This window comes from Choloepus didactylus, chromosome 2 (genome assembly GCF_015220235.1).
Source record: "Choloepus didactylus isolate mChoDid1 chromosome 2, mChoDid1.pri, whole genome shotgun sequence".
NCBI classification, from domain to species: domain Eukaryota; kingdom Metazoa; phylum Chordata; class Mammalia; order Pilosa; family Megalonychidae; genus Choloepus; species Choloepus didactylus.
Genome location: NC_051308.1, coordinates 225,110,159 through 225,130,635, shown reverse-complemented (window position 1 = coordinate 225,130,635; position 20,477 = coordinate 225,110,159). Strand labels below are relative to the sequence as shown.

Below are 20,477 nucleotides of genomic sequence, written 5' to 3'. Positions count from 1 at the left end.
GGGTAAAATGGTCTGTTGGTTCCCATGACCTGGCTTTGCTCGGGCGGCCCTAGAGGCCGGGAATGCCCTTCCCATCTTCTGTTGCTTGGCTAAGTTTTACCCATCTGAGCAGATCAAGCAGCTCTAACGAGGAATCCTCCCTGCACCCCGTATCAGGGGACGGGACTCTGTGCCTTCCACAGTACGTGTGCTTCCTTCTCTTTCAGCACTAACTACTTTGGATAAAGGTGAATTTCCCTGGTTGTTCCACCCGACCCACCAGGGGTGAAGCTCGATGGACCCGACTTTGCCTCTCCAGAGGCACCAAGCTCTAGAGATGTTCACTGAGGCCCTGCAATGTGCCAGGCCTACTAAGTGCTCCTCCTGCATTATTTAACTCCCCCAAACCCTCATTTCCCAGCTGGCGACTCTGAGGTTCAGAGGGGTGGAGTGAGACGAAGCTGGTTTTTTTTTTTTTTGCTTTTTTCTCAAATGCTTTGTTTTATTATAGTATATGGGCTGGGATGGATGGGAGGGGATAGATATAGCAGGCAACCAATGCCCTGGTTAGTATGAAATGCTCATCCCGATGGCCATGAATGTGCCAAAGGTTTTCCTGACGCTGCCCATCAGCCTTCGACCCTGCATTCCAATCCTAAGACAGGAAAAGGTTTTGAAGAGTGTCCCGGCCACCGTGCCCATGGCACAACCCATAACCCAAAGCCCATCTTCACGGGGTCGAAGCAGCTTGGCTGGGAGCGTCCATAGGGACCCCGGCCACAGGCATCTCACTTATGGTCTCGGTTGCTCAGTGTGGAGCTGGGATTTGAATCCAGCATCTTCTGGCCAGAAGGCCACGTTCCAGCACCTGATGGCCACGTGGTCTTACTGCGATATGGCTGGGCAGCAGGCTGGCATTGCATGAGGTGCCCTCACTGGGAGCATTTTCAGTTCAGCTTCTGCCCCTGCCCCCCACCCCACCCCCTCCAAGCTCCAACGTCAGCGCCTTGCAGACCAGGAGGCTGTTCCCATGGCCCACTTCTCCTTTCTGAAAGCACTGAGAGGCCAGGCTGGGACAGATGTTTCTATGTGTGGAAGTTGGTTTTGCGTCTTGCTGCACTGTTTTTTGTGGTTCCCTTTTCACTCTTTGCGTTGGTTGTGGTTTCGTTGCCCTGCTGTTTCCAAGTCTATTGCCTGCAATATTTAATCTATTCTTAATAATCTTTTTCATTGGCACAGGACTTTACAGTTTATACAGTGCATTTGTACATATGAGCTCGACAGATGTTCCCAACAAACCTGAGACTTGGGCCTATATGATAGGCTCCAAGAGCCTAAGTGATGACAAAGACAACAATTAGCTTGGTTCTACTGAGTTCTTAGCACATGTCACACAAGGCAGTAAATCACTTTGCACAAAAGATCTCATTTAATCTTCAACAGCCCTATGAGGTAGATGAGATTATTACCCCTGTTTTAGAGGTAGAGAAACTGAGGTTCAGAGAGGATCACTGACTTGCCCAAGGACACACAGCAGCAGATTCAGACCTAGAACCCGGGTCTCTTGACTCCTGGTCCAGTGCTCTAACTAACTTTGAGAACAACTGTCAAACTTTATATATATATACTATATTCCATTGAGTCAGCAACACCATTGAAGATGACACATCACTCTTTTTTTTCCATTCTTTATTTATGAAGTGCCAAGTTCTTCGGAGAGAACAACAGTACACTTTTATAGCAACAATAAAATACATTATTTGAAAGGAAGCAATGAAGAATGAGATTGAAGAAACTAATTTGGGGTTTAACAACCATTTCAATCTAAGAAAACACTGCAAAATATAACCTTGAATAACACTTTTTTGGTTCTTCAATGCAGATCAACTATTTTACTAAGAACAAAAGGCTATTAAATTCTAATTTTGCCCTTATTTTCTTTGAGTCAAACTACCTGCTTTTTTTTTTTATTGTGGTAACATATATAGATCATAAAATTTTCCATTTTAATCACTTTCAAGAATACAATTCCATGATATTAACTACACTCACGATGTTATGCTACCATCACCATCATCCATTGCCAAAACTTTTTCATCACCCCAAACCGAAACTCTGCACCTATTAAGCATTGGCTCCCCATTTCCCCTTCCCCCACCCCTGGTAACCTATAATCTACTTTCAGTCTCTGTGAATTTGCGTATTCTAGTTACTTTACATAAATGAAGTCATACGCTATCTGTCTTTTTGTGTCCGGCTTATTTCACACAACATGAGACACACCACTATTTTATGTACCATTAGGAAGAAAAATAACTACCAATTAAACTAAGGCAATATTTTCTTATCACTTAGAATTTTTAATTTCATATTTATTAAAAGAGCTCGTTTAGATTTCATTAGATGTGAATTCTAATATATATCACTCCTATGCCATTTGTAAAAGGAAAATTTATATGAAAATAAATTGGTTAATATTCTTCACATTTAAAATCTGATTCACTCAGAGTAGTCAGTGTCCATGTTTTCTCTGCAATATTGTCCTCTGTGCCAGCAAGTATTGTTGACAAAGATTTCTCTTTCCTTTTGAAAAAGCATTTTATTGAGGTATAACTCACCTATTATAAAGTACAGAAGTTATAAGTGTACACCTTGATGAATTTTTACCCATGTGGTGAGCTGGAGTCGGCTCATGCTAGCTCATGAGAGCTGATTGTCAAATATTCAGCAGTTTTACTAATTGGCTGTTAAACTGTTGGCAGTTTAAAATCTTCCATGGTGGGAGCGTTTACACCATGGAAATTGGCAAATACTACAATTCGGGACATTTTTTAGTTTCTAGAGATCTGGCTTACCACTGAGTGTAACTACCATGAAGATCAAGAGTTGAGAAGATGTCCAGCACCCCAGAAGGCTCCTTTATGCCCCCACAATCCCTCTCCACAAAGAGAACCACTACTGGATGCAGCGTTTTTTTTTCACGGCCTTCCCTTGTGCAGCACCGAGCTCACTTTCGGCTCCCAGGTGAGGAATGCTGCCCAACACGTCTGATCTACCACCTCCTCCACCCTGTGCCCATAATCACCTGATTCCTAGAGGTTAAAAGAACACTCCTCCATTGTCTCCAGGATTTTCGTCACAACCACAGAAACGCACATTGCTGGATTTGGTGTTTGGCAGGGGCAGGCAATGACAACTCCATCAATTGCCCAAAGAAATTGTGTGACACACCCCAATCTCAGAGCTATCAAAATATGAAATCTGGGCTCTTAGGATTGTTGAAAAACAGTAGATTTCCCTTTTGAATATTGTCCTTTACTGAATGTTGAGAAGCAACTTGTTTTGGGAGATGATAATAAAGCCCATTAAGCAGATGTGCCTCATTTCCTCCTGGCCAGCCGTGTCTCACTGGTCACCTTCTCCACGGACAGGTGTTGTCTGCCCACTTCTCCGGTGGGTCAGCCAGGGGATACCACCTCTGGCCCCCACCTGGAACGTGAGGGCCGGGACACCATGGGAAACCTCAGCTCTAACATCAGGCAGCTTCTGGACGGTCTTTTCTGGGTGCAGATGTGGAGCTGGCTTGTGTCCTTTGGGGGCACACCTCCATGATGAGAGCGTCACTGCCAGCGTTGTCTTCCCAGCCTGATTGTGGGCTTCCCGTACTGGATTTTGAGCACCTTTGTGTTCTCGAAGCTGAGCAGTAAATATTTGAATCAATGAATGAGTGAAGGAAAGAGCAGGGGTGAAGAGACTTCTAGCTTTGCCTGACCTGCTGCCCTTGGGGAAGCACGTCTCTACTGTCTTAGGGAGAGAACACTCGACAGTGCAAAATGGCATCGTGTGAGATCAGAGGGGGCATTGTGAACGCCTTTATGTGGGCCCTTTGGAGACCTCAGGAGCCTCCATTGTGACTTGACTTGGGTAGGATTGAGTGTCTCCTTCCAGGCCCCAAACCCTGCCCGAGTACCGGGTATGGACAGAGCTGTGTCACAGACTGCGGGACTCAGAGGGAAGTGTGAGTGCTTCCGGCTGGTGGAAGAGCCTCCAGGCTGGAGCCAGAAGACTTGGATTCAAGTCCCAGCTTTGCCATGTCCTGTCCTCACGATCCTGGGCAGTCACTGCCTTCTGTGGGCCTCAGTTTCCCTAACAGGAAAACCAAGATTATAACCCCAGTCCTATACACCCTCCAGGATGTGTGTGGTAGCAATTGAAATGTGCTCACATGATATTGAGCCCTTGCTCTGGGACCAGACTCAGAGCACTTCATGTGAATTAATTAGGTGTTTCTCAAAGTGGGGTCCATGGGCCAGCTAGCACCAGCATCACTGGGGGAACTAGAAATGCAGATTCATAGGCCCCACCTGCTGAATTTTAGAAACTCTGGGGGTGCAGCCAGCAGTTTGTGTCTTAACAAGCTTTCCAGAAGATTCTGATGAAATCTAAATTTGAGAATCACAGCATTAGCTCAGCATTCTGCACACCAACCCTGTGCAGTAGATATTATTATCAACCAGGGTGAAAGCCACAGTCATCCCAGCTGGTCCCCAACGTCTCCAGACTTGAGGACTATTTTTTTCAATTGAGCTATAATTCACATACCATAAAATTAACAGCTTCAAAGAGTATATTTGGTGGTTTTTGGCATATTCACAAAGTCGTGCCACCATCACCACTATCTTGTTCCAGAACATTTTCATCAACCCATAAGCAATCACTTCCCGTTCTTTCTTCCCCTCAGCCTCTGGCAACCACTAATCTACTTTCTCTCTTTATGGATTTGTCTATTCTGGACATTTCATGTAAATGGAATGTGGCTTTTGTATTTGGCTTCTTTCATTTAGTATAATGTTTTCTAGGTTCATCCGTGTTATAGCGTGTAGCAGTACTTCATTCCTTTTCATGGCTGAATAATTCCATGGCATGGATGTACTACTTTTGCCTACCCATTCATCAGCTGATGGACATTTGGGTTGTTTTCCCTTTGTGGCTACCAAGAATAATGCTTCTATAAACATTTGTGTACAAGTTTTTGTGTAGACACACGTTTTCAGTTCTTGTGGATATACAGCTGGGAGTGGAATTGTTGGATCCTATGGCTGCTCTGTATTTGATATTTGAGGAACCACCAAACTGTTTTCCACAGTGACTGCACCATTTTACATTCCCAGCAGCCACATCTGTGGATGTGGATTCCAATTTGTCTACATCCCCATCAACAATTGTTATTTTCTGTCTTTTTGATTGTTGAAGACAAATTTCTCCCTCTGCCTTCTTCTCTCCAAGCTAAATCCATTTCCGCTAATCTACACAAACACCAATCCCTGTGGCTACTGCTCCTTCCCCTCCTCTCCTTTCCCCTGCGTCCTGAGCACTGGATACTAGCCGGACCCTGGGTTCAATGCGTACAAGGATTATCCTGCATAACCCACCTTGCAGCCCTCCAAGGCTGGATTAACTGTTTCCGTTTTACAGATGAGCAACCCGAGGCTCAGCGAGGTAGAGACATTGGCTTAAGGTCCCACAGACAGGATTAGAGCCTGGGTCTTTCTGACCCAACTCCAGGCTTTAATGTCTCCTTAGGAGAACAGCCAGGAAAGGTAGGGAGCCCCTTGCAGAGGAGACACTCTAGGATGCTGACAAAACAGTGCCAGACCCCTCCCCTACAGACTGCTCACTCCCAGGCCCCCAACCCATTCCTGGAGGAGAAGCTGGTCCTCAGTGAGCAGAAGCAGGCAGAGGTGGGGGGTGTGGTGGTCCAGCTAAAACCTTGGGCTGGCCCTTCCCTTGGGCCTCTGGGCCAGCACCACCCTTGCCGGCTCTGACCTAGGCCTGGGCCATCTCCTCCTCGTCCCGGTGGGATCTGGCCCACCTGTAACATTCACTCACCCGTGTCTAACCACCCTGGGGGAGGCCCACAGGAGCAGCTCTTGGGGCCATTGCCTCCTGAAAAGATCCTGAATTGATATCCTACACATGTAGCCTAGAAATCTCTAGGGTTATTCATCAGAGACTGGAAAACAAAATCCCTTTTCCTAACATGTCCACGTTACAAAGGGACCCCGGCTCCCAAGGACCCATAGGCTGAGCTTCTCAGGAAGTCCTCTCTGCTCTCTCACAGAGGCCTTGAAATCAAGGGGCTTTCCTCACACCAGGTCACTTTTGACTCCTGCCTGAAACACCACAGAGCTGAGTTCAAGAAGTGCTCTTCTCAGGGCACCCATTTCAGCTGTCTCCCAAGCTTTCTGCTGCCAAGTGGGCAGCAGGCCAACAAAGACTTGGGCTTCCGCTGCGATGGGTAAAGGCATTTCCAGGAAGCTGCTGCCCGGCGAGGGGCAGCCCCTCTTGCATCGGGGTGGGGCCCCATGGCTGAGTTCTGACCAGGGGCATGTGAGTTCAAGTAGGTTTAGCCAGTTGCAGGCCCCGGTCTGTAAGCGTCCCCCGTGTGATCCTCCACATTCTCCCCCTCCCCGGGCTGGATGTTGAGGTCCAGTGGGGGCCTGGGGTGCCGAGGCTGCCACAGGGCGACGAGGGCAGAGCCCCTGTGGGCTCCAGAGTGACCTTGTGAGTAGAGTGAGAATTACAGACAACTACTGTGCTTAGCCGGAGCCATTCGGGGTGATCTGTGACGGTAACCAATGCCCCTGAGTTCTCTCGTGTCCCTCCAGACGAGAGCCCCCCGGGGAGCTTCCTTCACTCCTTCGGACACTGATCACCGACTGGAACAGATCAGGGCCTGCTCACGTGGCTCACGTCCTAGCGAAAGGTTTCCCAAATGCCGCAGCCGACAGCTGGCAGCAGGTGAGAGATGTTAGGCAGCATGAGGATTAATGTCTTTTTATTTTGAAAGTATTTTTTTTTTTACAACTACTTTGATCCTGGCTTTTCATTTATGGTAGTGACACAAATTTCCTTCTAATTTATATATATTTAAGTAAAAAGAAGAGGCAACATTTTAAAGAAAAATTTTAAGTAAAATACTAGAGTGGGGCAGAAAGTGTGGCGGTGGTACTTGGGTGAGTGAAGTTTGGGAAACGCTGTTTCCGGTGGATTCCTGCCCCTTGAGGGTCTCCTCCACCTGGGGAGGTGCTCTGTTCACCTAAAGACACCAGGACTGAGGAGACGTGGCCACTGGCCTCCCACCCCACCACAGGGGTGTCCCAGAGCTCAGGGCAGGGAGGCAGCCCAGCCCCCGCCCCAGCTCCCCTGCCCCCGGCCACGCCTGCCTCGTCCCCTGCTGGGCCTTGGTGCCAATGTCACCGTCGGCCTAGCACGTCTCCCATCCGGCCAGACGCAGCTCCAAAGCCACCTCAGGAGCACGTGGCTGTTTCCCCGCCTGGACGGAAGGCGCTCCTGTCCACGGCCTGCCCCCAGGCCCTGTCTCCTCTCGGGGGCTGGCGGCTCCTCTCCTCCTGGAAGGTGGGGGATTTGTGGGTTTGTCTTTTTCTCATTTTGCTTTTGGAACACAAGTTTCTTTCTGAATCTCCCTGGCCAGATGATGACAGCGTGGGCCTGTCAGTGTCCCCGTTGAAGCCGAATGGCTGCATGGGCTGCCTCTCTGCACCATCACCCAGATGCTCCCAGGCCAGGCCAAGGGCGTAACTAGGAAGGAAGCCACAGCTGACACTCCGTTTCTGAGACCCCTCCTTGGCTCCTGCGTGCCTTTGTTCCCGACAGCCTGAGCCCACGACTTGCTTTGGAGGCTTCCCCCTGGCCTACTGGATCCAGCAGGACCTGGGCCTTCGCGTTCCCTGGGCCACCCTGAGCAGGGTTATGACCAGTGGCTTGCTTCCCATTGGGGATGAACTCTGTTCCAGTTTGCTAATGCTGACATGATGCAAAATACCAGAGAAGGATTGGCTTTTATAAAGGGGGGTTATTTTGTTACACAGTTACAGTCTTAAGGCCATGAAAATGTCCAAGCTAAGGCGTGAACATGAGTATACCTTCACCAAAGGAAGGCCAATGGCATCTGGAAAACCCCTTTAAGCTGGGAAGGCACGTGGCTGGCATCTGCTGATCCTGGGTTGTGTTCTAGCTCCTCTCTCAGCAGCTGTGCTTTCTTCAAAATGTTGCTCTTGGGGTGTTCTGTCCTCTCTTAGCTTCTCTGGAGCAAACATTAGGTTAGCATTCCCAAAGTGTCAGCAGAAGTCTGCTTACAGCAGCTGTCTCCAAAATGTCTCTCTGAGCTCCCTCTGCCTGTGACCTCTTTTTTAGGAATCCAGCGATCCAATTAAGACCCACCCTGAATGGGTGGGGGAAAACCTCCATGGAAATAATCCAATCAATAGTCTCAGCTACAGTTGATCGAGTCACATCTCCATGGAAACAATCAATAGTTTCCAACCTAATCAACACTAACACATCTGGCCCCACAAGATTGCATCAAAGAACATGGCGTTTCGGGGGACATAATGCATCCAAACTGGCACAAACTCTGAGGCATAACTTACACTCCAGAACTCCCCAAGGTCGGGCTCCAGCTGACTTGTTGACCTTGTTGTACAGAGTCCCCCACTTCTGGGGGCACTTCTCTAAGAAATCACATCCCCACAAATCCTCAAGTTCTGCTTCTGGGCAGCCCAGCCTGAGACAGGTGCCCCTCCTTGGAGCCTGCTGCTGCCAGGACTGATGTGCAGGGACACAGCCCAGGGGAGCCCCACGGGGACCACCTCCCAGAATCTTGGGGTTTCAATGGTTCATGGCCACAATGCCTTGCAAATGGGAAAGCTCTCAGGGAGTATTGGTCACTCGCCATAGTGAATGTAGAGGCTCCTACATGTTCTGCTCAGTCGTCCTTCCTCCAGCAGGCCTTCCCCAGTCACGCGATCTGAACTCTTCTGATCTCATTCATTTTGGGGGCCTGACCAACCAGCCAGGGAATTAGCATCTGCATGTAGCTCAGGTGCCTTCTTCCTCCACAAGATGGACATGACCAAATCTACTGCTCATAGTCCTGTGCACCAACCTGTCTAGGAACCAGATGAAGTCCTTTACACCTCTGACAGCTGATTGCAAGGAACCTTCCATGAGACTGAGGGAGAGGCAGGTGGCATGGGGTCTGGCCTGCCTCTTCACAGAAACTACTTGTGCCCTCTAGATCTGCCCGGATCTGGTTCCCAGCCTACCACTGCCATTGTACAGTGAGTTGCTCCTGTGTCCCCCTAATGTCATGACTTGTTGGGTCTGCTCATACCCAGTGCATGATGGGAAGCACAGGTATCACAGGTGGTTGGTGTCTCGTGGTACCTATTGGGTTCTGGGCACTCTCTCTCAAAAGGAGAGGAGTTCTCTGCTGCAGATACCCTAGGAGTCCACACTGGAGTCTTCTACCAGGGTTTGCCAAAGACTCCACCCAGCATCCTTATCTAGCCCCATGGAATCTTCTCAGTCATGTGGTTCATCTAGTAGGACAGATGGGACAGTGGTTTGGATCTGCTTCAGAGCCATCTCTTGTGTTGCTTCAAAGCTGACAGTTTTCTGAATCACTGAATAAACAGGTTGTAGCAGTATTCCCAAGGGTCACATATGCTGCTTCAAAATTCAAAGCGGACCATCAAAGGCAGCGCCTCATTTTTGGTAGTCTGTATTAGTTTCTTGTGGCTACCATGACAAACGAGCACAAATGGAGTGACTTAAAACAACATAAATGTATTCTCATACAGTTCTAGAGGCCAGATGTCTGGAATCAGGGTGTGAGCAGGGCCATGCTCCCTCTGAAGGCTCAAAGAGGGAAAATCTGTCCCTTGACTCTCCAGCTCCCGGTGGCTCCAGGCACTCCTTGGCTTGTGGCTGCATCACTTCAATCTGCCCCCATGTCACATTGCCTCCTCCTCTTCCCGAGACTCTGTCCTCCATGTGTTTCTTAGATGACTTGTCATTGGCTTTGGGACTCACATGGATATTCCGGGATGATCTCCTCATCTTGAGATCCTTAACTGAATTACATCTACAAAGACCCTTTCTCCAAATAAGGTCATATTCACAGGTTCCAGGGATTAGGATGTGGATGTCGCTGTAGGAGGGACGTGTTTTGCCCACTACATGGCAGAAGGTGTAGGGCAGAAGGTGTAGGGTGCAGCGACTCGTCTCTTCTCTGAAGCGGATGCCTTGGCTAACCCTACGGAGGCATCTCGGGTTCTTGCCACTTCTTCCTGCTCACCAGGTTCACAGCAGCAAGGGGATGGGGACAGCATCCCGGTGAAGGGGATCTGGGTGGCTTCCCAACAGCTCCACTACAATTTCCCTGATCATCTTCACATCCCTCAGACATCACCCTGGTCCACTATTTTACTGATGTCATGTGAGTGTTGGCTGCTAACAGCTCATGTTCTCCCCTGCTTCTGGAGAACTGGTCTCTGCCCAATATTAAGTGTCTTACCAGGGAGTCTCCAGGGGGTCAGCCAGCTGACTCCCCATCTCAAGGAAGACAACTCAGTGATGCAATTCATGCTCCACAGGCTCCCATGGGCCCAGAATGAGGACACCAAAAACCTCGTTGATTTGTTTCCTCCCCCTGCTCTGTCCTGCTTCCTTCATTCTGCTTCTCCTGAAAGCTTACCCCATAAAAATCTTCATCTCTGGATCTGCCTCTAGGGAAGCTGACCTAAGTTAGTCCCTGAGGATGCTATTATGATGGAGCATGGAGAATTAACATTACCCCGACACAGACTGTGAAGGCATTCTGCTGTCCCTGCCATGTAAAGGCAAACTTCTTTGGCTCCTCTCTACTGCTGGGTATCATGAAGAAAATATGTGCCAAGTCAGTAGTTGCATACTAAATTCCAGAGACTGTGTTGATCTGAAACCACGTCTGGAGGAGTAGCTGAGACTGGGCTATCCCTGGCTAAGTTGATACATGTCTGACGCAGTAGCTGAGACTGGGCTATCCTGGCTAAGGTGATGGCAGTCTGCAGACATCGCTGTCACCTCCTCAGGGAGAATTTCCCTGACTACCTCCTCTAGTGTTGCTTTCCAACTCCCAGTCTTCCTCCAACAAACTATTCCATTTTAATTTTTATAGTACTTTTTACTCTCTGAAACCATGACCTATATTTACTTGTTTAGGGCCTTTCTCCCCAATTAGAGTGTAAGCTCCATGGGGCTAAGGACTTTGTCTGACTGATTCACAGCTGGATCCAAGCACCCCAAAAAGCAGTAGGCGCTTAATCAATATTTATTGAATGAATGTAAGAGGATGCCAATGATCTTTCACTTGAAGCAGACTGAGGGAAGAAATAGGGTTTTCTATGGAGATTCTGGAGTGGAGGCTATTGCTGGCCCAGGGCAGGAAAAGGCAGGTCGAGGTGGTGAAAGTCCTCCCGGGCCACGCCAGCCCCTCACCGGCTGGTCTCCTCATTGGGTGAGGACAGACCTCCAGGAAATGTTAACATTTTAAATAAAATCTCGGAGTCAGTAACGGCGAATGGTTTTAGGTGCCTCTCCTGCTGGCCCAGCTGTTGACTTCAGAAGTCAAGAGATTGGGGTGTTGCCCAGTTCCCCTGTAGTTGGGGAGATGTAAGCGAGAAGGGCCTGGCCCATTTTATGTGAAAAAAAAAAAAAACAAAACAAAACTCACCGGGCCTTGGAAAGATTCCACTGCCAGCCAGAATCAAAGGTCCATTCAGAGTGACAGAACTTCTCACAGTCGCCGCTAATGAAAACCAAACCTCTCGTTCCTCTGAGCATTTCCAGGGGCTGCCGAGAAGCCCCTCAGCCACCGTTCCTGCCACCAACGGGGCCCTGCTGCGTTAAAATACTTTCATCGTAATATGGGCCTTGTATTTTTCTAATTTCAGGCATCGGTGATTCAGGACTGAGTTGTTTTCATGGAAAAAGGAATAGAACTTGTTTGAAGTGGGGTAGGATGGGCATCTCGGTAGATGTTCCCACCGCATTCATCCCAACATGATCTTGAAATCCTCTGCTTGGATATTTATCAAGATGTAGAAGTTTAATATAACACACCTATAATAAGTGTGATCCTTTTAGAAAACTTGCAAAATAGAGAAAAATATAAAGAAGATGGAAAATCACCATAATCCCACCCTTCCAGAAACTTCATTCTAGATTATTTTAATCTCTACTTTTAAAACAAATGATTGATATACTCTATACACAGTGTGTATCTGGCTATAAAAATGTTTATTGCTAAAAAAGTATTTATATATTTATAGAAAATAAAGGTCTGGAAGGAAAAACTCCAAAATATCAACATTGGTTACCTCTGGAGGGGAGAGATTATGGATAATTTTTCTTCTATTCTTCTTGGTAATCTGTATTATCTAATCTTTCTCCAATGATTATGTATTTTTATTTTAAATTTTAATATTTTAAATATTTTAATAATTCTAATCTATTTAACATTTTATTTCAGAATTTAAAAATTTAATCCACTTAATAAAATAAAATTGAATACATAGAACTTGGGCCTTTTGGACTCAGAGTCTTCTAAGCTGATCATGGAGGAGAGCGGGATGATCAGACCAGGCCCTGGGCTCTGGCCCTTTAATCTGAGAGGCTGCATGTGGCCCTGTGTGTTGTCAGAGAATTGTCTTGAGGAAACTGAGGCAGGACATGAGCTTCACTAAAAACTTGTGGGCTGGGAGGTCAGGGAGCAGGTAAGGGTGTCTCCTGCATACTCGGCAATAACAAAGACTATTATTAAGGCCTTCTCCACGATGACTGTAAGATGCCACACAGAGGCATTGAGACATTTAAACCAGAAGTTTGGGGCATGGGGTACTTCCTGTGACTTTAGTGCTAGAGCTCTTCTAGAGAAGGCTTAGCTCCTCCTCCCACCCTTTTGGACAGGGCTCCTTTGTCTGGACTATTGCGGGAGCCTGGGAACAGGTTTCCGTGCCCCCATCCCCAGTCCCTGCTCCATGTGCCATGGTGACCCCCTCCAGCACAGACCCATCTAATCATGCCACCGCTCCACAGCTTGGCTCCCCAGTGCCTTCAGCCCCCATGGCCTGGGCTTACATGTCTTCCCTATGCCATTCCATTGCTCCACCTTCTGCTCTAAACTCTCCAGCTTACCCACACTCCTCTTCTCCAGGCCTTTGCAAATGTGGTTCCCTCTGTTCAGAGGCTCTCCTGTCATTTTTCTGTCTGGTGAACTCCTATTCTTCTGGCCATTTTATCTGAGGGGGAGGGATACCTCCTCTGAGAAGCCCCCCACGCTTGTCCTGATCTGTGCCAATGTATCCCACAGGTTAACATGGCCTGTTTTCTTGTCTGTCTGCCTATGAGCTCCCTGAGGGCACAGTTGTGACCTTCCACTTGCTCTTCTGGTACCTGGCACTGGGGTGGGGCTCTTTTGGGATATGAGTGAATGAAGTTCTGGCCAGCGGCCTTGCAGCCACCAGACCCCCTGAGCACAGTGGGGTGGCATGGCCCAAACAACCGCCACCCATTAGGACACCAAAGAGCCCACAACTACTTCTGGCAGTTGGTGTGGGCAGAGGGAGGGTGGCTCCAGAAGGCTGGCTCTAAGGCTGCTCCACTCCCTTTCGAATGAGGGCTTCCTCCAGGCAAGGCTGGGGGCAGCCTCCCACCAGCCTCCGCTGTGGGTGAATATAAATATGTAAAACAAACAGCAGGCTCTTAGCTGCACAACTAAAAATAGCAAGTTCAGAATCGAGCTCCCCAGGCCCCTCTAACCGCTGGACCACACAGGTGTGGATGCGGATGTTGGGGGGACGTGGCCCCTCACCCTCTCCCAGCTCCCCAGCCCTTCTGAGGAGGAATGAGGGGCATTCTGGGTTTCCACCAGGAACAGTTCATTCTTTCAATCTGTCTTCCCCCACCCCTGTCCTGTTTGACAGCTCATTTCATTTACAGCCCCAAAATGAACTGACCCACTGAGGGGCACTCCTTGCTCATGTGGCAAAATTGAGGACTGAGGGGTGGCTCCTGGGCTGCTGGGTGCAGGGGGTTGGGGACCATAGGTGGCTCTGTTTATGGGCAGTGGGGGGCAGGGTGGCACGTGCAGTCTAGCGGCCTGGGACAGGCGGGTTCCAGGCCATGGAGTGAGGCCTTCTGGGTTTGCATCCAGCCCTGTCCTGCCCCCTAACTAGAGCTGGCCCCACCGCAGTTCGGCCACCCAGGCGCAGTCTCCTCGGACCCTCCCAATTCTCCTCTTAGGCACATGCCATTACCCTGGCCTGTAAAACCCTGTGAGGACATCCGTTTCTCAGAATAAATGCAGGAGCCGCCCCGTGGCCAAAGCCCAGCAGCTGCAGGGCTGTTCCCTGAGGCCAGCCGGGCAGGCCTGTCTGGGGCCCCTTCACCCTCTTAGGAGGTGCCAATCACAGCTCAGTGCCCAGGAGGCCACTCCTGGGAACCCCAAGGCCTGGGCCCCCTCTCTCAGCACATCATCAGCCACTTGCCATGGGATGGGGGTGGGGGCAGTGCTGGAGAAGCTGCATGCACTGCTCCACTCAGAGGGACTCCGGAGCCTCTAAACTGGAGTTCTGGAATCTGAGGGCTCCCAGCCCTTGGCACAAAATGGCCTCCACCCTGGACCGGCTGCTTCACGGCCCAAGCTCTCGCTGGTGGTCCAGGGGAGAGGGTGGGGCCGGGGTCACTGGGCAAGGGAAGTTGACCCTTCCTCCAAGTCCTTTCAATCCTTGTCCCAAAGCAGGGTCTTCAGGGATTGCAGAGCCCACGATCCTACCACTTAAGTGGCACTCAGTAAGTGTCACCCATCATTCGTCTAATAAAAGGCGAAGCTCACAGAGGGCCAGGGACCTCACACGGCCACACAGCCGGAGGGAAGTAAACCCTTCCTCCGCACCAAGACACTTCCCCGGCCCCTCAGGGATGACTCTTGAGGTTCGGAGGTTCTAATGCTTGACCTGAATCCCAGCAGCAGCTGGGGGCCCTTCTCCCTGTTCTCGGGTGAGGGTGGTGTCGGCCCTCCCTCCACCTGCTGCCCAGCCGGGCCCACCCCTGCCGCCACCTGCAGGACACGGTGGTCACTGCAGGGCGTCCTCGGCAGCCTTCCACTGCTGTGTGACCTCGGGCATCGGTTTTCCCCTCGGGGAGGCGGGTGTGCGGGACTGTGCCTGCTGGAGTGGGGGCGGGGGTGTGGCTGGTGGGGAGGGGATTGAAACTGCCACCCTACAATCTCATTCCCTACAAAGCAACCCCAAACAAAAACCTAAGTTAAACAGAAGTGGAGCTGGCCATGTGCACGCCACTCAGAGCCCACCCACGGCTGGCACCCTGCTTGGAGGCCGGGCCAGAGTGGGATCTAGGATTTCAGCTGGGGAAACGGGAACTTACTGCTGGTTGGTGGGTTTCAGGCAAACCAGCTCAGCTGAACAAGACAGTGTCTTGGGATGAGTTTTTGAAAATCAGCGTGTGTCACGTAAAAGTAAGTTGTTTTATAAAACCCCCCTCCACAAGCCCCAACTGAAGTGGCACAGTGGCCAGGTGCCGGGCTGGGTGTTGGGGCCCTGGCAAGCCAGGCCTCCCTGTTGGCAGGGTTGGGAGGGGTTGCCAAGCCAGGTCCCCACCCCACCACACTCAAAGCCCCATCAGGCTGCTCAGTCACAAACAACTCTATGGGAGATATAGAGCCAGATGACATCCCCCCTTTGTACCGCAGTCCCCTCATCTGCAAAGTGGGGGAGCTGAAGTAGCTGCTTGCTTTGCAGTCCTGATAGTTGCTAAGTTGCTGACTTTTCACTGTTCTAGCAAACCCAAGCCCTGGGGGGCAGAAGTGCCACCCTCCAAGGCTGCTTTGTGCTCCACCTACCTCCGTCCCCTCCCAAATCTGAATCTGGAAAACAAGCAGGGATAGGTGCACAGCCTCTTCTGTTTACTTATGCAAAATTGCAGGCCACTTGTGCGGGGAGAAGGGGTCAGTGGCACCCTAAAGGTCCAGGTCTCGCTGGGAGGAGCCTCACTAGCTGTATTTGGACCAGGTGGTCTCTGGCCACACCTGGTGGAGCAGGATGCAGGGAAGCCCAGGTGCTGGGTGTCTCCAGAGTGGCCGGTTTAGTCCTGTTCTCACGCCCAGGCCCTGCCCCGATTCCTTCCCAGCAGCGGTGGGGGGTCTTCATCCCCCTCACCCCCACAGCCCTATAAGACTGGCATTGGGATCCTTCAACACATCTCAGAGTTATATTATAATAATAAATCAGTCCAAATTCCATTTTACAGTTAAATAATACAGAAGACAGACAGTTTTACTGTACAAGCAAGTTGTGCATTAAAAACAAACACACCAAGCAAATTATAGTGCAAAGCAGTTCCCATCCTTCCCCTCCCCACCCTCTTCCCAGCTCTGGGATGGTTTTATGGAAGATAAGAGGGCAGCAGGTATGAACACCTCATCATGACAATATGTCATAAAGGTCTATGCCCACCACCCACAGGCTTACAGTAACATTGTATGGAAACCCCTTAGCTTCCTTGTGCTTTCTAAATCAGTGTGTTCGCCTAGTGCTACTTCAAAATGGCCTTATAAATAAGGACCTGTTTTTACCAGCCCAGGCAGTGGGCCTTACAAACAGACTCAGCATGGCTGCTACCACTTTCAGGCTTGGGGGACGAGGGGAGGAAGGGGAATCAGTTTATTTTCTCTCTGTTCCGAACAGTTGGGTATCAGGAAAGGGTAGAAGTCCAGGGTGGGGCTACAAAGTGCCGGGTACTGGGAACCCAAAGGTGCCTCCCATGCTGGCCTGGGGCCAGCCTACAACCACAGAGAAGAGGAACAAAGAAGGTACAAGGGCAATGGATTCGCAGCTGCTTCCTGAGAAGGGGTGGAGAGACCCCCTAGGTGTGGGCACAGCTATTTTGAAGAGGTGGACGCTGCTTTCTCCACTGAGGGCAGGCAAGGGAAACTGCAGCAGGAGGGGTTCAAATGGGATCATTAGCTTCCTAAACTGCTGGAAGCATCTCTGCTGTCTGGTGCATCTGGCTGTTGTTACAGGTTGGGGGTGACACAGCAGGCCAGGTGCCATCAGACAGCCACCACTAAGGAGCAATTTACAAGAGAGATTTCCACTTCCACAGAAACGTGGCTGAAACCATGCTGGCTAGCCCTCGTAACAGTTTTCTTGTCCTTTTCCACTTCAGCCTTCTAGAACTAAAGCACTTATAGATGTGCGAATCCATGCAGCTTGGCCCTTGGGCAAGGCCTGCTTTCCCGTCTGCAGAGAGTGAAGGGACAACGCTTTACCTCCGGGCCCGGCTCTCCAACTCTGCTCTCTAACTCTCCCGTCCCACCCACCCCTGCGAGAACACCGTCACATCCTCTTGGACAAATGTTCAAGAGCCACAGGTGGGAGATTCCAGCATTCCACCAGTATCTCCCTGGTCCCCTCCTGGGTCAGCCCTCGGGGTAGGCTGGTGGGATGCTGCTGACGTGGTATGGCCCCGAGGCGGCACTGAGACCCCAACAATCCCGTAGCCTGAGAAGGTGGCAGAGGGAGGACGGAGTGGGTGGGGCTGTTTACTCTTGTGGGGCTTGGCCTGCAAGAGACTGTGTTTGAAAATGCTTGATGAAACTTTTCGAAAATCAGCTTTTAAAAACTGGCTTGGTTTCAAGACTGTCTGCTTTTGGAACACAAACCAGTTGATGGAGAGTTGTGTGTTGGAAGACTTGGCTGGGGGTAGGTAGGGGGGCACAGTTTGGCTGGACCTGGTGGGACAGAATGCTGATGTCTGACCCTTTGACCCCTCACCCCGATGCTTTCTCCTAAGACCGATCTGGTCCCGGTATTCTCTCCAATACTGGAAATTACAACGCCAGCCTAGGGGAGGAGGGGTCCCTTGGCTCCCACTGGGAGAAGGGAGGGCAAATGCCTTGGGCTGGTAAAAGTGCAGGCTGTGGGTGCCTTCCCTGGTTTTAGGGACGTGCTGCCATAGGTTAATCTACTCTGGGGCCTGGGACCCACAGGCAGCTGGGATGGGGCAGGGGCTGCGTAGCTGCTAGGAATTATGGGGAAGCAGGGCTGGGGGACTGGCTTGGGTGTGTTCTCATCCCATCCCTCCCATCCATCTCCTGGGTCCTCTGGATGGGTCCCTGCCGCACCTATGCAATGAGGGGAACCCCTCTCAGGGTGGGGGCTTTCCAGTTCTGACTCAGTGGGTGTAAATGCAGAGGAGGGATGGGACCATGGGGTGCAGAACCTCTGAGGAAGGTGGAGGGGCTGGGAGGCCAGTCCCAGAGACCCAGTGGCCAATGCTGCCTCTCCCTGGAACAGAGATGGTCCCTGTCCCAGGAGACCTGAGGCACAGCTGGGGACAGCAAGGTCATTCCAGGGAGGGTTGCAGGAGAACACATTTCCCACAGGATTGTGGGATGAGATGACTGGGATCGGGCTGGGCGCAGGGTCCTGGGGGTGAGGTCCCCACCTCTGTACAAAGATGTGGCTGGACCAGCTGCCCTCAGAGCCACCCACCAGCTCTGGACATTAGGACTGCAGACCCCAGGACCGTGAGTTCTCCAGAGCATAAAACCCACTCCTGTCTGGAGCCTCGGAGCAGGGCACGTCACTCTTTGGGAAGGTTCTTGGGGTCCCCACCCACCTCCAGCGGAAGTCCGCTCCGAGCCGGGCGGTCAGTAGGGCCGCCACACAGCCTCGTCCATGCGGCCTGGCGTGCTCAGGGCCGTGGGCGAGTTGCTGTGACTGCCGTCGGCCTCCACGCCGTCACTCTGGCTGCCCAGGCTGGGGTTCATGAGGTTGCCGGCGGCAACGGAGGCGGCGCTGCTGGTGCAGGAGGCGAGCATGCGGGTGGGCGAGCGGTCGCCTCCGCCGCTGCTGCCGGCCACCATGGAGAACTGGTAGGAGCCGGAGGACGCGCCGTAGTAGAGGTGGTAGGGCGACGGGTTGGCCTGGAAGGGCCCACTCTGGTTCTGCGGGGCCCCGGGGTAGGGCGGCGGGAGGTAGGTGTGGTGGAAGCGGCTGGCGGAGGGCATGCCCGCCACGTTGAGGCCACCGATGCTGGTGCCCGAGGGCGTGGCGCTGTAGGGGAAGGCGGCCGACATGGCCCCCGGGTAATGCATCCTCGGGTCGGGGAAGCGGCTCTCCGCGAGGGTTGGCAGGGCTGGGAAGGAGCGGTCAAACTGGCGGGGGTCGGAGAAAGGGTTCAGGTCCGGGGTGCCTGGGGGACAGAAAGCAGGCAGGTCAGGGGCAGCCAGAGACTGTCCCGGGGGCCCTCCTTCAAGAACCACCGGGGGGCTCTGGCTCACAAGGCCCACTCTGAGGATCCCTGCTTCCAGATCTGGGTGTGCCCCAGGCTGTTCCAGGGCTGCAGCGTGCCATGACCTCCAACAGAGACCTATCTGGGAGGCAGGTGAGGGCAGGTGCTGGGCCCAGAGCATGGCTGTGGGAGCCTCCCCGTGGGAAGGTCTGAGGAGGGCTTTTCTTCTCCCCGCCTCTTTAAATCCTCCTTCGAAGCCCAGCAGCAGAGTACTGTCGAGGAAGTGAAAGTGGGACCCCATCTGGGCTGTTGGGGGTGCATGGAGCTGAGGACAGGGGTCAGCACAGGCCTCCCAGCAGGTGTGGCTGGCAGTTTCCTTGCTCCTTCCCACTATTAAGAGCTGATGAAACCACTGGTGTGGGAAGGGTCTCTCTCCCAGTGGCTCAGGGAGATTGGGAGTGGGGCCCTGCTTTGGCAGATGAGGAAACTAAGGCAGAGAGGTGGGGGCAGTGGGAAGGAGAGAGAGGGATTGATTCTACTGATGTTGCACAGAGAGGACCGGAACTCATCACTGGGTTTCTGCTTTCTGCTGGTGTGTGCATGTGTGTCTGTATGTGTGCACACCCCTACTTCACCCAGGGCCGGGGTCTCCAAGGCCGCCTTGCAAGCTGGAGTTGCCTGGCAGTCAATGACCAGATGCCATCCCTGCCCACTGAAGAGGGGCCTGGTGGCTCAGATTCCGCCTTGGTCCAAGAGAGACCCAGGTCCTGCTCCAGCCTCCCCAGGAGTTTGACTCCTCACTGGGCTCCAGAACAAAGGGTGGCCCCCAACCCATACTTTGTAATCACAGTCACCCTGCCCCCCAATACTCAGCATTCAATGGGACTTTGGGATTGTGTCTAACCCCCTTGATGCAAAGGTGGGAAAACTGAGGCCCAGAGAGGGTGAGACACTTGCTTAGGGTCACATAGCACACTGAACCTGGTACAAAATCCTAGTGTTTCTAGGGTTCAAATAAGTGGTTGCCCCAACTCTGAGGCAGCATATAATTGAGGTTAACCCTGTGACCTCTGCAGCCAGACTGTCTGGGTTCAAATCCTGGTTCCGACACTTGATAGCTGTGTGTCCTTGGGCAAGTCACTTAACTTCTCTGTGTGTCAGTTTTCTCACATGAAAAATGGGACAACAGTTTCTAGGAATTAAATTACTTAATATATGTAAAAAGCTTAGAATGGGGCTGGGAACAAAGGAAGGACCCAGCGAGGGTTTGCCCTGCTGCTCCTGCTGTGCTGACACCTCTTGCTCTGCACACCCAGGAGTACTGGGGCCCTGCCAAG

The 20,477-nt window shown here is 51.5% G+C and overlaps 1 protein-coding gene across 1 annotated transcript in view; it reads right to left on the bottom strand.

The window, feature by feature from the left end:
• Nucleotides 1-16,548: 16,548 nt before the first annotated feature.
• RUNX3 (RUNX family transcription factor 3) overlaps nucleotides 16,549-20,477 on the bottom strand; it is a 59,451-nt gene continuing 55,522 nt past the window's right edge. Inside the window, exon 6 of the mRNA XM_037828138.1 lies at nucleotides 16,549-19,101. Coding sequence (XP_037684066.1) covers nucleotides 18,557-19,101 — 545 coding nt within the window. The 3' untranslated portion in view covers nucleotides 16,549-18,556. The remainder of the gene's footprint in view (nucleotides 19,102-20,477) is intronic.